Source organism: Notolepis coatsorum, assembly GCF_963971535.1.
Source record: "Notolepis coatsorum genome assembly, chromosome: 11".
Taxonomy (NCBI): Eukaryota; Metazoa; Chordata; class Actinopteri; order Aulopiformes; family Paralepididae; genus Notolepis; species Notolepis coatsorum.
Genome location: NC_140175.1, coordinates 97,514,187 through 97,531,029, shown reverse-complemented (window position 1 = coordinate 97,531,029; position 16,843 = coordinate 97,514,187). Strand labels below are relative to the sequence as shown.

At 44.8% G+C, this 16,843-nt stretch overlaps 1 protein-coding gene across 1 annotated transcript; it reads right to left on the bottom strand.

The window, feature by feature from the left end:
- Positions 1-1,299: 1,299 nt before the first annotated feature.
- On the bottom strand, positions 1,300-16,613 carry eri1 (exoribonuclease 1). Its single transcript, XM_084324474.1, has 7 exons — positions 16,424-16,613; positions 15,780-15,967; positions 14,928-15,144; positions 9,138-9,221; positions 8,764-8,873; positions 8,456-8,570; positions 1,300-2,029 (listed from the first exon to the last, which is right to left on the bottom strand). The coding sequence occupies exons 1-7, from the start codon at positions 16,496-16,498 to the stop codon at positions 1,787-1,789; spliced, it is 1,032 nt and encodes a 343-aa protein (XP_084180600.1). The 5' UTR covers positions 16,499-16,613; the 3' UTR covers positions 1,300-1,786.
- Positions 16,614-16,843: the final 230 nt, after the last annotated feature.

Here is a 16,843-nt window from a genome sequence, read left to right as displayed (position 1 = left end):
CCATTCGGCAATCTGTTAATAAAGTTTTCAATCAATCAATCAATCTGTTAATAAAGTTTTCAATCAATCAATCAATGAATCAATGAATCAATGAATCAATCAATCCCGCAGTGCAACGTGACCCAAATCATACGGCAATCTGTTAATAAAGTTTTCAATCAATCAATCAATCAATCCCGCAGTGCAACGTGCAACGTGACCCAAAATCACGTGACCAAAATCAGCCAATGGAAGCGAGGGGTTGCTATGTGCGGGCTTGTATGTGCGGGGCTTGTAATCACGTGACCAAAATCAGCCAATGGAAGCGAGGGGTTGCTATGTGCGGGCTTGTATGTGCGGGGCTTGTAAGCGCTGGTCTGAACGGCTGCAGCTGGGTACTATTGCACAGTAGACACAATATCAAGGTGTATCCATGGGGGCGGCTAGGTGGTGTAGTGGGCAAGGCACTCGCCACCAACGCAGGAGACGCTGGGCTCGAGCCCAGCTCTCGGCGTTGCTACCAGCTTGGCTGGTCGCTCATACTAACACAATTGGCAGTGTTAGGGGTGGGAAAGCTGGTGGGTGGGTCCTGGTCATTGTAAACAGCGACTCCTACAGTTCGGTCGGGGCGCCTGCACAGCGAGGGAAGGATCTGGAGGGAGGTAGTGTGACCTTCCACATGTTACACTCTCCCAGTGAGTCTGCGCTGCCAGGCTGGCTGCACATGTGTCGGAGGAAAGCATGTGATAGTCAAAGAACCAGGAAAGGGGTTGGGAATTGGCATAACGACTAACAGTGGGATGGGAGAAAAATCAGAAAAAAGGGGGGGGGGGGAAAGATGAAAAAAAATAAAAATGTATCCATCAGTGGACCAATTGCATGCTTTCGCAGAGGACACGAAGCCTTCAGTCGACTCCTTCAGACATTAGGCACCCCCCACAACCCAAATGGAATGGTATTGGAATGGGGGGGGGTAGACTACCAGTCGACAAATTTTGGCCAATCAAAGTCGACTATACAAATGATTAGTCGGCCCCATGTCAGGCTCTTTACCGATTCAAATGTAGTCCACTGTGTCCTGTGCAAGCGTGTTACCTAACTGAACTTGGGGGGGGGGGGGGATATCATATCAAACTAACGCAAACACTGCAGACTAGACATGTGGACAGACAGTACAAAATCCAGGTTAACATGTTGTTGTCCCAACAGTCCCTCGTGTGCCGAGTCAGACGGGCAAACAAAGCAGAAATGCTGATGTCAGAATAGAGAGAAAGGACGACAATAAAGAGAAGACTATATTCAGAGGTAAATGTACTAGACTTGAACTTTGGAGAATTTTATTAATGTTAAAATAGATCTTGGTTTTTTTTAAGAAAATAAACTCATTCAATGTCCATACAAAAAATATTACTTGTATAGACGAGCGGCTTTGACACAAATCCCCTCAGCAGAATGTGTACAAATTAAAACACAGTTGTAGTCACTGAAAAAAACAGAAAGGAAAAGGGCCAAGCTCACAGGCGGACAGTGTAAGGTAATGGTTTGCGTGAGACTTCATAGGAGCAGCAGCAGCAATGTTCATATCGCGGTCATAATACTAGTGCACTACATACTCTCCTCGGAACCACAGGGTCCCCAAGCTTCCAAAATCAATACGGACTACTTTACATCAAGGCTATAAAAAGTGCTTTTTAAGTTTCTTTTCAAGTCACAGGGATAAAAACAGGACGTATGAAGGTGCATGTTTTTAAGGCCTCTATGCACGAAATCTCGGGGGGGGGGGCACGTCTTGGAAGAAACCCGACGTCTAGTCCCTGCTGCGGGGGTTGAGCGGCGCGGGGGCCCCCTCCACGGGAGCGGAGCTCGGCACGTTGAGCAGCTGTCCGGCGTGCATGCGCTCGTTGACGCGCAGCTGGCAGCCGTCCTGGAGCATGCGCAGCGCGATGCGGGCGATGTTGCGCGAGTCGTCCAGGCCGGAGTGAGGACGGCCCTCGTACCGGAGTCCTAAATTGTCCAACATGGTGCTCAGTTTAGTCTGCGTGCGGGGAACCTGAAAAGAGAAGCGGTAAACCGTTAAAAACCCGTTTACCTATATAGACCTGGGGGGAGTCACATGAGTTTTTAGACTTGCCTGGTTGCGGATTCTTGCCTATGGTCTTTTTTACCATAGGGCTTTCTCAAGGTAGCAGGTTTAATAATAATAATAATAATATATTTGATTTGTAGGGCGCTTTATAGTTGTGGAGCAAATCTCAAAGCGCTACATTGTAAAAGAACATAAAAGCTAGCAAGAGTAAAAAAAAAAAAAAAATTTACTATTGCTTCATAAAATAAGCAATAGTAAAACTAGTAAGGAGTAAAAAGAACACTAAAACTAGTAAAATCGTAAAAGAAAACATCAAATAAGAAGGGCTAAAACTGCTAAAAGAACATAAAATGTGTGCAGCTAAAACTAGATAAAAATCAACAAAAGGCTCTATTAAAAAGACATGTTTTGAGGCTCTTTTTAAAAGGATCCAGTCTGGTGCTCTGAGTTGGTCAGGGAGAGCATTCCACAGACTGGGAGCGGATGAGCAGAAAGCCCGATCTCCCATGGTGCGGAGTTTGGTACTTGGGTGCTGGAGGTTTGCATAATATCGCCCCACTTATTCAATTGGTCTGACATTTGATGAGAACAGAGTTGAGCATAATTAAATGAGATCTGTGTTTTTACAATTGAGAAAATGAGAATACAAGACTGTGTACCTAATGCAAAACTCCAGGAAAGGGTTAATCCTATTGGAAGACCAGCCTTGAGCGAACACTGCCGCACAGAGAGGATAACGTTACAAAACCAAAATAGTCAAAACAGACATGTTGATTGATTTAATTATTTATTATTGAATACACTATTGGAATTATATACTCGTGATTATATGACTAGTTTTTTTTAAATGCCATAGTTTTTCATGCTTAGTATGTTTTATTCATGGCTTCAATGAAAAAAAGATGGCGGCGAATGAAGGGAAACAAACATTGAAGTAGTTGTGCTCCGATTGGTTAAAGATCGGTGAGGCTTATGGGTACTGTTACTGTAGTGGTTACCATGGAAACGAGTAAAGGTTAGGGCCGTTCTTGACTAAAGATTTTTTTTGTCAACTAAGTCATAGAATTGGTCAACTAATTGATCAGTTGATTTCAACGACAAATCTGTCAAATGCAATAATAATAATAATGCAGAAGTACCACCTTTAAATCTGGAACTTACCAAAGATGTCATAATTTCTGTGTCATAAAATGCAGTCGACTAAGACCGACCAATTAATTGACTAAGGGGGCAGCCATGGTAAAGATTACAATGTAAAATACATTTCTCAAAGATTAAGTTAAAACATTTACCTTTATTGGTTGTAAAAGTATAATAATAGCGACACAGAACCACATTGCCCAGCATATTGTTGGCCAATGTGCAATCAATAGGAAACAAACTGGACTACATCAGAGCACGGATCCAATTCCAGAGGGACATTCGGGACTGCAACGTCCTCTGTTTCACAGAGACTTGGCTGTCTCCAGATGTCCCAAACCATGCAATAGAACCGGCAGATCACTTCTTCGTTCTCCGTAAGGGCCGAACGGCAGAAGAATCACTAAAGACGAGAGGAGGCGGCATTGCTTTCATGGTAAACAAGGAGTGGTGCGATATAGGCAACGCAAAGGAATGGTCTAACCACTGCTCCCCAGACCTGGAGTATATCACCATCAAATGCCGACCCTTCTTTCTCCCGAGGGAGTTAACGTCCATGATCGGAGTATACATTCCACCACAAGCGAACACTGGGGCCGCACTTTCAAAGCTACACAACGAGGTAAACAAACTACAGATAGTAACGTTGACGCTGCCATTTTGGTTCTGGGCGATTTCAACAGCGCGCGTCTTAAAAAGGTGTTGCCGAATTTCTATCAGCATGTGACCTGTCCCACCAGAGGCGAGAACATATTAGACCATCAGGGGAGGAAATTAGGCCACTTTACTCGCCAAATGCGAGTATTTTTTACGTTTGGCGAGTGATTCATGAAGACCACTCGCCAGTCTGGCGAGTTGACAGTGCCACGAGAGCACTGCACAAGACCCGCGGACATATATAATGTTTAATAAAAGTTCCCGCAGTACTGGCCAACCCGCGGACATATATAATGTTTAATAAAAGTTCCCGCAGTACTGGCCAACCCGCGGACATATATAATGTTTAATAAAAGTTCCCGCAGTACTGGCCAACCCGCGGACATATATAATGTTTAATAAAAGTTCCTGCAGTACTGGCCAACCCGCGGAAATATAGAATGTTGAATAAAAGTCCCGTGGTACTGGCCATCAGTCAAGGAAGCACTCGCAAACAGATAACGTTAAACACAGAAGATGGAAAACAGACAGACTGAGCAACGGGGAACTGCATCATTCCAACCCTAGTACAACTCTCGAGTCCAAGGCACGGACACATTTAAATTACAGAGGTGTATGTTAGTCTATTGCGCACCGGACTACGACGTAAGGTTAGACATTTTATTTCATGCTCAAAAGCCCCTGGCTTGCACATCGCAGTCACGAAAGGGGCTAGCTCAACCAGTGCACAACAGCAGACCAACCCAACTGACTTTACCACAACACTTGACGGTACTTCACAATCACAGCACTGTCGTAAGGCCACCGTGCCGTCTTAAAGGCACAGTGAACACTCGGATGCATACACAACATTGACGTGGCTTGACAACCGAGTTTCAAAGTTAACTTGATTGACTGATTGAAAACTTTATTAACAGATTGCAGAATGGGTACAATACAGTACAGCTCAATACACACAATTGTTAAGGGGATGCAGACCAGAGAAAGACTTTCGTCTTGTTTACATCAGGGTCCCCCATTTTCAATTCATCATAACATATGACATACACGACATACAGATAGACAGTACTGCTACATCTATACATTTCACATCTATCTATCTATACACTTCACAACATACTTCGGTTTTTTTCTTTCACTGCCCAACCCAGTCCAACCCAGCATCTTTCACTGCCCAGTTCAGCCCAACCCAGTCCAGAATAGATCCCTCTTTCATGTTAATATGTGTTATGCTAATATTGTGAAGAGTAGAGACTGTTATTAATGTTTTATGCTAATAAATATTTTAAAGAGTAGAGACACGGTGTGATTATTACTATGATTGAAAATCAATTTAGACGAAGACATACAAAGAAGTAATTATCACAATTAGCGATTTTTTTTGGCTGGTAAAAAATCAGTTTGTCTGGTAAAAAAAATCAGATACTCGCCAGTTGGCTGGTAAGCCAAAAAGTTAGTTTCCTCCCCTGTAGACCATGTATACTCACAATTTAAGAATGGGTACAAGTCACAGGCTCTTAGTCCATTCGGTAAGTCCGATCACGCCGCCATCTTTCTTTTGCCAAAATATAAACAAAGTCTCAAGCGAACGCCGGTAGTATCGCGAGAGGTTAAGCGTTGGACTGTGACGTCAGAGGAGACACTCCAGGCTGCACTTGAATGCACAGACTGGAATGTATTCCGTGATAACACAGCCAATATTAACGAATACACTGAAACGGTGCTTGACTTTGTCTGTACTCTGGTAGAAGAAACAATCCCCTCTACCACAATTAGAATCTACCCAAATCAAAAGCCCTGGGTAGATAAATCCGTCCGTGAGGCTCTGAAAGTGCGCACCTCAGCCTACAACACCGGGCTTGTGACAGGCAACATGGATGAACACAAGACGGCAAGATACAACGTCAGGAGAGCAGTAATAGAGGCAAAACGGCGTTATAGGGATAAAGTTGAACTTCAGTTTGAACAGGCTGACTCTAGAGGTATGTGGCAGGGCCTCAGAACAATGACAGATTACAAAGGCACCTCCCTCAAACTGAACAGTGACATCTCCTTAGCAAATGATCTCAATACCTTCTATGCGAGGTTTGAGGCTGTGAATAACAACACCAGCCTACAAGCCACGGCAATGGGGGGGGGGGGGGGGGGGGGGGTCTGCTGATGGAGACTCAGTGTTCAGGGTAACAGAGCATGAGGTGGACCTTTAAAAAAGTGAATATCAGGAAGGCAGCAGGACCGGACGGCATCCCCGGCCGCGTCCTAAAAGTCTGTGCCGACCAACTGGCCCCGGTATTCACTGACATCTTTAACCTGTCCTTAGAACAGGCTGTTATCCCCACCCGTCTGAAGAAGTCCACCATCATCCCTGTACCCAAAAAATCTACGCCCGCTTGCCTCAACGACTACTGCCCTGTAGCTCTCACCTCCATAGCCATGAAGTGCTTTGAGAAGTTAGTGAAGGGCTACATCTGTTCCTCCCTCCCCATCAACCTGGACCCCCTGCAATTTGCATACCGCCCTAACAGGTCCACGGAGGACGCCATAGCCCATGTGCTGCACACAGCAGCATCACACCTGGACAAGAGGCAGGGGAACTATGTGAGAATGCTGTTCATCGACTACAGCTCAGCATTCAATACCATAGTCTCCTCCAAACTCATAGCCAAGCTCAGGGACCTGGGCTTGAACTATGACCTCTGCCAGTGGGTCTTGGACTTCCTGACGGGCAGACCCCAGGTGGTAAGAGCAGGCAACTGCACCTCCTCATCCATCACGCTCAACATAGGGGCCCCCCAGGGCTGTGTTCTGAGCCCCCTCCTCTACTCCCTGTACACACATGACTGCGTGGCACAGCGGAACAACAACACAATCATCAAATTTGCTGATGACACAGTAGTGGTGGGCCTGATCTCTGCCAACGACGAGAGGGCCTACCTGGAAGAGGTAGAGAATCTGTCACAGTGGTGTCAGGAGAACTGCCCCTCCCTGAACGTCAGCAAAACAAAAGAGATGATTGTGGACTTCAGGAGGTCGGGGTCAAGGACTACAGCCCCCTCAGCATCGACGGGGCACCGGTTGAGAGAGTGAACAGTTTCAAGTACCTCGGAGCCCACATATCCGAGGACTTGACATGGACCACACACATTGACAGTGTTGAGAAGAAGGCACGACAACGCCTCTACTTCCTCAGGCGCCTAAGGAAGTTCCAAGTCACGGCACGGGCACACTGCTGACAAATGAACACGGACGGACGGATGGGCGGCTGCCTCTTCAATTCCGCTCCCATGTTAACGGACGATAGTAGGCACACTGGCCGCGAGCGGGAGCGCGCCTCGCGAGCGGCAAGCTATCTTTTCGCTTCAATCCTATTCGAGGCGGCGCGCCACGCGCAAACTCTAGTCTGTAGAATTCTCTGTTGAATGTGCATTCCTCCCTGCGCGCCGCGCGCTTATATAGTCCCGGGGGGAGGTGTGTGCCTGGCCAGGCGCGCGATCTCACGAGGGAGCCGCGCATGAAATTCATTCATCAGCAGTGTGCCCGTGCAGTCAGTCAGAAGATCCTTAAGAACTTCTACTCATGTACAATAGAGAGCATCCTGACTGGCAACATCACCTCCTGGTTTGGGAATAGCACTGCACAAGACCGTAGCAGACTACAAAGAGTGACACGTTCAGCCGAACGCACAATTGGAGGGGGGCTTCCCCTCCAGAACATTTACAACAAGCAGTGCAGGGGTAAGGCTAAGAGAATCATCAAGGACTCCAGCCACCCGAACAACTGCCTCTTTGAACTGCTGCGGTCAGGCAAGCGATACCGGAGTCTTAAGGCGAGCACAGAAAGACTCAGAAGAAGCTTCTATCCCCAGGCCATCAGGCTGCTCAACGAACAATAAACACTATGCAACAACCATCAAATGCACACAGCACACACACCCACACGCACACTCACTTTAAACAAACAACACACGGCAGCACCCACTCTCCACACTTTAGATCACCTAAACACACTTTATATTTATTGGTAAAGGATTTGCACTACAACTCGTACACCTTACTGTAAATTGTACCTAAATTGTACCTCATCCCATTTCTGCTTTGCACTATATAGTATTGTATATTAGTACATTGCATAGTATATTGTATATTGTATGGTAACTCAGTTACTTCTATTCTGCATCGAACATTGTACATATGTCTATACTGAACACTGTGACCTCTATTTTTACTTCTATTTTACATGCTATACTATTTTATTTCATACTTATCTTGTCTAGCACAGTCTCTGGAGCGTAACAGTAAGAAGATTTTTTATAAAAGTATTCTGTACTTCTGTATGACAACTATTAAAGAAACTTGAAACTAATCTATACCTCCGTCAAAAGATTATGATGAACCTACACAATACGAATACTTAAGTTTTGATCTTCAATGGCTACAATGGGGGGGGGGGATCACTCCCCAGGTCTACTGTTTCTAATACGTCTGATGGGAAATGAGTGCAGTGCATCCACATCCATAATTAGTTCCAATCAACCTGCTCATTTGGCAAAGAAAATGGCAAATATTTACTTTTAAAATCAATGAAAAGACAAACCTTGTAGAAGTTCCCATATGATTTCCTTATGTTAATCCACTTCTTTGCAAACTGTGGATATCTGATCCGGCTTATACGACACTGAATGTTAAGAAACTTGCTCATATCCCAAGATCTAGGAAGATAAAGAAGAAAAAACACCACCAAATATTAGCAAGACAAATTATATGTTTCACTGGACTGCACCCACTGTACTAATGTCAGTGTTGTACAGCATATGGCACTGTGCCATGAATATTCTTAACATAATCTGTGTCCATGTCCTAAACTCTTGCAAGTCTCCTTCCCCATTCTCAAAGAAACCTTACCCATCTGTAAGAATGGCATATTTGTATTTTGTGCCAAGCTCCCTCTCCTGAAGCCAATGCACCACTCGCTGGAGGACTGTAGGGAACGTATCTGCTTCATCAACCATTTTCTATTAAAGGAATTAAAAGGAAAATACTATTAAAGAAATTATAATCGAATAAATACTTATATTTATTAATTCACTGAAGGAATAAGAAAAAAAAATACAAAGATGTTTTCCAAAACCTAGATGTGTCAACAACTTCTTGTGTTGTATCGATTTTTTTCTTTTTCAGTATCTGACCCACTTCAGGCAGTAGCCACCACCACAAACATCGTAAGACTGAGTATGTCGGAAACACTGGAATATGAATAAAAAACAAGACAAACCCACCTGTGTAATTCCAGTCAACTTCACACAGAACTCTGAGAGTTGCGTGTTAATTTCCGGTTTAACATATTCCTGAAAGCTGTCCACCTGCAACGAACATAATACATGACTCAGCATTTACATTTTAACCTCGACTGATTGTACAACACATCTATACCTAGCCCCTTTCGTGACTTTCGGTTTGCAAGCCTGGGGCTTTTGTGACCGGAGTCACTTGCTTTTACGCCCCGATTACCCAGTAAGGAAACGACCAAGCGTCATCAAGGGGCTCGCGGTGTGTCAAGAATACATCAGATCTGAATTTCAAAGATACCCAGCGTACAATATGGGTCTAACACAGCTTCACGATGGGGTCTGGAAGCTCGGAGTTGCTAATAAACAGTTTAAAACATTGTTACTCGACGAGTGGTATTTACAGACCGAACGTCCATCTCCGCCGTTGGTGTCACAGCGCATGCGCACCAGGCAGCTAATGCCGCGGTCACGTTACTGGGAAGAAGCGGAAGAACCAGCTTCCGACTGGGAAAAACCATTCACGTCAGCCTCCTAGTGGTAATTCCTACTAGGACATATGGGATTCTTTTATAGACCCGATATCTCCCACTTCGCGTCACGAATTGCGGAAGTATGGATGTGGGCGTTTCATCCATAGATATATATAGAGTCAAAGCGTGAAGGCTTCCTAGTTGTAGCAACGAGATGTCCTCTGGTTCTTCCGCTTCTTCCCACGTAACGTGAACGCGGCATTAGCTGCCTGGTGCGCATGCGCTGTGACACCAACGGCGGAGATGGACGTTCGGTCTGTAAATACCACTCGTCGGGTAACAATGTTTTAAACTGTTTATTAGCAACTCCGAGCTTCCAGACCCCATCGTGAAGCTGTGTTAGACCCATATTGTACGCTGGGTATCTTTGAAATTCAGATCTGATGTATTCTTGACACACCGCGAGCCCCTTGATGACGCTTGGTCGTTTCCTTACTGGGTAATCGGGGCGTAAAAGCAAGTGACTCCGGTCACAAAAGCCCCAGGCTTGCAAACCGAAAGTCACGAAAGGGGCTAATCTATACCTTATCGTCAGTTGATGCGTGATCGCATTTGGGGTGTAAAAAAACACTGTATAATGACGCACTGCGATATGCAACTGCATCAATCTGTAAAACTTCGATTGAGATTCATTCAAATTCAGTTGGTTTACTAAATATGAAGACATAAATGCTGTAACTTTGTATAAGGTTTTCATTGCATCTATTCGGCTAACTGAAACAGTCCTGTTACAGTGTCTACTAGGGTTGGGTACCGTTCACATTTGAACCGGTACCGGTACACCCGATTACTTTTACCAACGGATTTCCAGTTCCGCGTTCGCATTCTGCGATCTGATTGGCCACTGACGTTTCTGGTCGCGGCAATCGTGTGACGCCTGTTTCTATCACCGGTTAAGCTTAGGCACTCATTCGAAGTTGGTTAAGGTTAGAGTTTGTCTTAGAGCAGGGCGATAGAACACCAGCCCTGATTCCAAACTCTAACCAACTTCGAAAGAGTCGCCTAAGCTTAACCAGTGATAAACTAGGCGTTAGGTAGTTTGCAGGCTGTTCGAGGCGGAAATGGGCACGTCACGCGATTGGGCGCACATGTCACATGACCAGAAACGTCAGTGGCCAATCAGATCGCAGAACACAGAACTGGAAATCCGTTGGTAAAAAACTAGACATTGCCCCGACTGCTTTGTTGTTGAATTAAGTCAGTGGCGGCTCTACCACTAGGGGCGCTAGGGCGCCGACCCACCTGCTGGCCAGCTGCTGTTAAATCAGAGAAGAAGACAATAAAACTTTTTCGTTTTTGTGTTTTATAGCCCTATAAATAATATAAACATGTTTAAAATTAATAATATTTACTCATTTTAAGTATGTTTGTATTTCCAATGCACAATATAATGTTATTATCTAAATTAAAAAAACATCGTTTTCCAGAGCAGGAAGTGACATCACGTTTTTTTTTTTTTTTGTATTTCTCGGCCCGGGCTATACGCGATAGCGCTCTGAGTGCGCGCCACAGTTTGATCGCTGTCTCCGTCACAGCCAATCAGTGCATACGGCGTTGTGCGTTGAAATATGACTATTATGTTGGAATCCGAGCGCGATTTGAAGCGGTCTAGAAAGCAGCGTGAACTTCCGTGAGAATTTCCATAGCCGCATTTCGCAGAGACGCTCTCTGATTGGCCGACGCCAGTATTTTTTTCCATGGCAGAATTTCACAGAGACGATCTCTGATTGGCCGAATCCAATTTCTAATGTTCCAATTCTAGCTTCTAGCTTGGTTCCTGGTACTAGGACTGTTGTTTGTCTTAGAGCGTGCCGTGCCGTGACTGCAAGTTCTTTCTTTAGACTGTTAAGCTTAGGCACTCTTTCAAAGTTGGTTAAGGTTAGAGTTTGTCTTAGAGCATGGCGATAGAACGCCAGGTAGTTTGCAGTCTGTTCGAGCGGAAATGGACAAAGGAATGTACTTGTTGAGTGTTGTGCTAACGTCGACGAGCTCAGCTGAGCTAACACTTGGCTAACAAGCTATATGGCGGATATCAAGCTCTCCTGCCCTGGACGTTTCAACTAAACAGTGAGTCTCTCTCTCTCTCTCTCTCTCTCTCTCTAACGTTAGTACTAGTACTAGGCTGGTGCGGGCTAACTGGCTATCGTTCTGGGAGCTAACGTTAGTACTAGTACTAGGCTGGTGCGGGCTAACTGGCTATCGTTCTGGGAGCTAACGTTAGTACTAGTACTAGGCTGGTGCGGGCTAACTGGCTATCGTTCTGGCAGCTAACGTTAGTACTAGTACTAGGCTGGTGCGGGCTAACTGGCTATCGTTCTGGGAGCTAACGTTAGTAGTACTAGGCTATCGTTCCGTGATTTGTTTACTTGGTAACACGGGTTGCTAAGGAATTTAGGTTCGAGGTTGAAGAAATCTCTCTCTCTCTCTCTCTCTCTCTCTCTGCTTAACGTTAACGTTTGTAAATAGTTTTTTTTAGGAGCAGTACTACTGCTGGCCATTCATGAAGCGAGACATTGCTGATTGTTTATTTATCGATGGCTCATTGATTTAACTACTGCAGCTCTCTCGGATTGAAAATACGTGGATTATGGCTTGTTCAATATCGTCTATGTTTGAATGAATGAATGAGAACTTTATTAACAGATTGCAGAATGGGTACAATACAGTACGGCTCAATACACACAATTGTTAAGGGGATGCAGACCAGAGAAAGACGTTTGTCTTGTTTACATCAGGGTCCCAGATTTTCGATTCATATCGATAGTTTAATAGCTAGCCTTGGCTCGTTTAACAATATGCAAAATATGTGTACAGCCCTGTACTCATACTGAAGTTATTCTTGGTATATAATAGGTCTGATTGTGTAACGAATCGATTCCACGTCGCGCTGTGTGTGAGAGAGAGAAGGAGAGAGGGAGAGATCTGCCTGTGTTTGTAGACGGGCGAGTTTTGTTTCTAACTTTTCTATTTATATATTGTGTTTCAAGTTGTGAATTAGAGTCTAGACTATACTTTATTTGACTGGTTGTGTGTTGTTGTAGTAACAGCTGAGCGACTCGTTCATAAGAGCCGATTCATTGCAGTGAGCGTGAGTCGAATCGCTCACGTCTTGCCATGAGTGTTGCGTGGTACTGTACTGTACTGTACAAAATATTTGGTATAGCGCCCCTAGTGGCGAAGTACCCAGCGGCCGCTACTGAATTAAGTCAAATCCTAGGTAAGCGTGTATTGTGCGCGTGAACGTGCGGCATGCATAAACGAAACGTTGACGTCATCGGACTTAAAAAAAGAAAAGAAAAAAAGTCCAGTACAGTACCGAAATGTGGCACCGGTGGATCTCACGTGAATCGGTACTCGGTGGTACAGATGTGATTCGGTCGATACCCTTAAAAGTACCGGATTCAGTACCCATCCCTAGTGTCTACCGTTTTTTATTGTACACTGGCCTTAGAGGTAGCCTGCCTGTAGATCAAAGTATGCATTAAAGGTGCTGTTGTAAGTGATATTTCTGTTAAAATAAGTGTTTAATAGCTCTACATTCTGACAGCCAAGTGTTTGGTCAGTAACATGGTTCCCCTGTCCAGAAAAGAAATGTCCTGGTATCCTTTTTTTGCTGGCAGATAAACCCTTTATTCGCCAATGACGTGTTCCCACGTCATTCTCCGCCATGCGTAATATGCCAATGACGCCGTAAGGCGTCTTTGAGATCAATATTTCAAAAATCTGTGATGGCAATCATATTTTACCCACGGAGACTTTGGATCTCCTGTTGATCTCCTCTCAACTCTCCAACGGTTCAAGAGCGCCATCTGGTGGCCGATCGCCCAAACAGGAAGTGACGTGCGCGAAAGTGGTGCTCAACCATATTCGGTCCGGGCACTCGCTATCGTTAGCGGGACTCTAGCTCGACACACTGGACAGCGATCAGTTGCCAATAACTCGATAAACAACATGATTTGGACGTATATACTATTATACAACCTGGAAATGGATCGCATATATCAACATCCCATAATCGCGCACTTTCTGCTCCACGCTGACCACCCAACGGTCAGAAGAAGATGTGGTAAGTTTCAGCGTGTTTGCTTATTATGATCCATATAAACTGCTGTGATCTATGTATCGCCCATACTACATAAATGATTTAACGTCGGCCACGGACTTATAAAGCCCGCCCCCCCCCCCCCCCCCCTCCGGTCACCAGCAGATGATGAGGAAAGACATTTAGGACCTTGTGCAATTGAAAGTTTTATTATGACATCAATCGGTATCAAACTACATTTGATGATCTAATATATGTATTTAGGGCTCTAAATGATAGATACTTGACGTTGAATGGGCCATAGTAATGTCAATTTAGCAATACAATTAAAAAAGTTATAGCCCTGCAAAGAAGGGGAACATCTCCATAGATTTATAGTGGTGGCAGAGAGGGGATTAAGATCAGAATAATCCCTGGCAGATAAAGGGTTAATTTGCTTTTTTTTTTTTTTCAGAAATGTTTTGCAGTGTGGAGTTCTCTCTCCTGATTGGATATGTGAGAATGGGATACAAAGGACATGTATTTTGTGTTTACTGCAGAGTGGAGGGACCGGGAGAGCCATGTTACTGACCAAACATTATACCAGTGATGGCTGTCAGAATGTAGAGTTATTATTTTTAACCACTTATGTAGACCACTTATTTAACAAAGATAATACCACTTTACAGCACCTTTAAGATGAAACCACATTACGGGGCGGCTACGTGGCGTAGTGGGCAAGGCGCTCGCCACGAAATCTGGAGACGCTGGGCTTGCCTGTTCGAGCCCAGCGCTCCACATTTGCTTTCAGTTTAGCTGGTCGTCCGTACTAACACACATTGGCCGTATTAGGGGGTGGGAAACTGATGGGTGGGGATCGGGCGTTGTGGACAGTGACTCCTACAGGTTGGTTGGTGCCCCTTCGCAGTAGAATCAGGAAGTGTCGGGGGCAGCGTGAGCCTCCCACGCGTTACTCCTCACCACTGAGAGATCGAGCTGCGCAGGTGATAAGATGCGACTGCGGTTACCTCAAGTACTGGAGGGGACTTGTGCTATGTATGACTTAGTCCACATTGCAGCCGGCTTGTGGGAGGCAAGAAACAGCATTCGTGACAGGGGAGGGTTGAATTGGATGATACGAAATTGGGATGGGAGAAAATATAGAAAATGGGAGAAAAAGTGGATAAAAAAAAAAGATGAAACCACATTACCCGCGCCCCCACTCACAATCTCTAGAGTATGCGTGTTGACCAGGACCAATGGGAATTCAATGATTTCATGATGGAAGTCGGGAGGATTGTCCTCCTCACACGTGGCTTCGAAGTCCACCACGCAGATGTAGTCATAGTAGGTGTCGGTGGGGCCGTCGTCCGCGGCACTCTGATTCAACTTCTGCTTCTTGAAGTGACTCTTCAGCCTCTTCTTCATCACATCCTTCACACCCCTTTACACACACAAACAACGACAAGAGAGACAACAACAACAACAAAACAGAGGTGACTTACCTGTAGGCAAGGCTCTAATATGAATGATTATACATTATTATTTTTTATTACATGGCGTTTTCACATTTGTCGAAATGCTTGCTTGTAATTGGTCAATAGCCCCCCGACAGCGGTCATTATTACACAATAATGACCGCTGTGGGACAATAATGACCGATGTGCGCAGCTGTTCGCAATCAAGCCCACATCAGTGCAGCAAATCAGACACACCTGCCGCGGCTGCACTGACAGCGGAGTGTGACGATTACAGCGGAGCCAGAACAGAGGCTGCCCGCGATAATAATAATCACTTTATTTGGGCTGACAGAGCCACAGAACTGCGATTTGTCAAATGAATTAGCTATATTGTTAGTAAGTTAGCCATGTAATAAGCGGGATAATGTATAGCTTTACTCGGTCATCATCGCAAAATAATTGACCTTCACTGACGTTTAAAACACCTCGCCGAGGCGGCTCGGTATTTTAAACTACGTGTCGGTCAATTATTTTGCGACAATGACCTCGTAGCTATACATTATCCCTTACATATTCTGTTCAGGGGATTGTATTTTTATTTTTTTTATTTTTGCATTACTTCGTGTCAAGCTTCAACTCCGATAGTTTGACCCGAAGCTCATCCTTGGTCATGCGGTTGATATGACCATTTGCCAGAGAGATCTCTTTGTATACTGGATCACTGAATTCACCCGGAGTCTGGGTCTGCGGAGGGACTTCAGAGGACGGTTCTCCTGTTGTAGTGCACTTCTTACTGCAAGGGTCGGCCTGATTATAGGGTATACATAAGAAACATGAAGATAATAATGAGGCCAACTAGTGCAATTTAAGTAAACAATTAATGCAAATACAATTGTCAAGACTGCGAATGTATTAGCTAACCTAATCAAATATAAAACAGCTGTTTTGATTGATTGGAAATTGTATTAACAGATTGCAGAATGGGTACAGTACGGCTCAATACACACAATTGTTAAGCCGGGGATGCAGACCAGAGAAAGACTTTAGTCTTCGTCTTTATACTCTTGATGAAGATGCACAACGTGTATCACTGTTGAGTGTTGTACATCATTGCTGGGCTCTTCTGAGTTCTGACTGAATACATTTTAAGTAAGGTTGACGTTTATGACATTCATCCACATCACGACTTTGTAGTAAAGATGTATTTGCTTTGGGCTGCAAACATACTAGCCAACAACAGGCTAGTTAACGTGAGCTACCAACCTGTTCATCTTCCTCTTTCTCCGACATCTTCACATTAACATCCTTGTCGTGAATATTCTCCTTGTGCTCGTACATTGGAATGGAATGTGGTGTCTTTGTGAAAGTATAACGTTGCGTCTAGCTATATCAAATATTTAGCATCTTTACCTAAAAGCTAGTTAGCTATCTGTGTCCTCCTGAGCGCGCGGTGTTTGACGGCGACAGTGTGACAGCTTCCGGGTTCCGTCCGTGTGCTCTTCCCGCGCTGCCCTGACCAAGACCACAATAAACTACATTTACTTCTTCTTTTATTTTTCGACAGGCTACTACGCCCGTTGGCGTATTGCTGCCTCCCTCTGTTAGGACTTGAGTACTGCACAATGTTCTTGCTCAGGCCTCACATACACCTGAGGTGCAGAGGTGCACGTTTTGTTTTATTTG

Excerpts from the sequence above, each read along its gene's own strand:
- eri1 (XM_084324474.1), bottom strand. The coding sequence starts at position 16,498 with ATGTACGAGCACAAGGAGAATATTCACGACAAGGATGTTAATGTGAAG. Across the intron at positions 9,222-14,927 it reads ACACGCATACTCTAGAGATT|GTGGACAGCTTTCAGGAATA; the intron begins GTGAGTGGGGGC and ends TGTTCGTTGCAG. Across the intron at positions 2,030-8,455 it reads CATATGGGAACTTCTACAAG|GTTCCCCGCACGCAGACTAA; the intron begins GTTTGTCTTTTC and ends TTCTCTTTTCAG.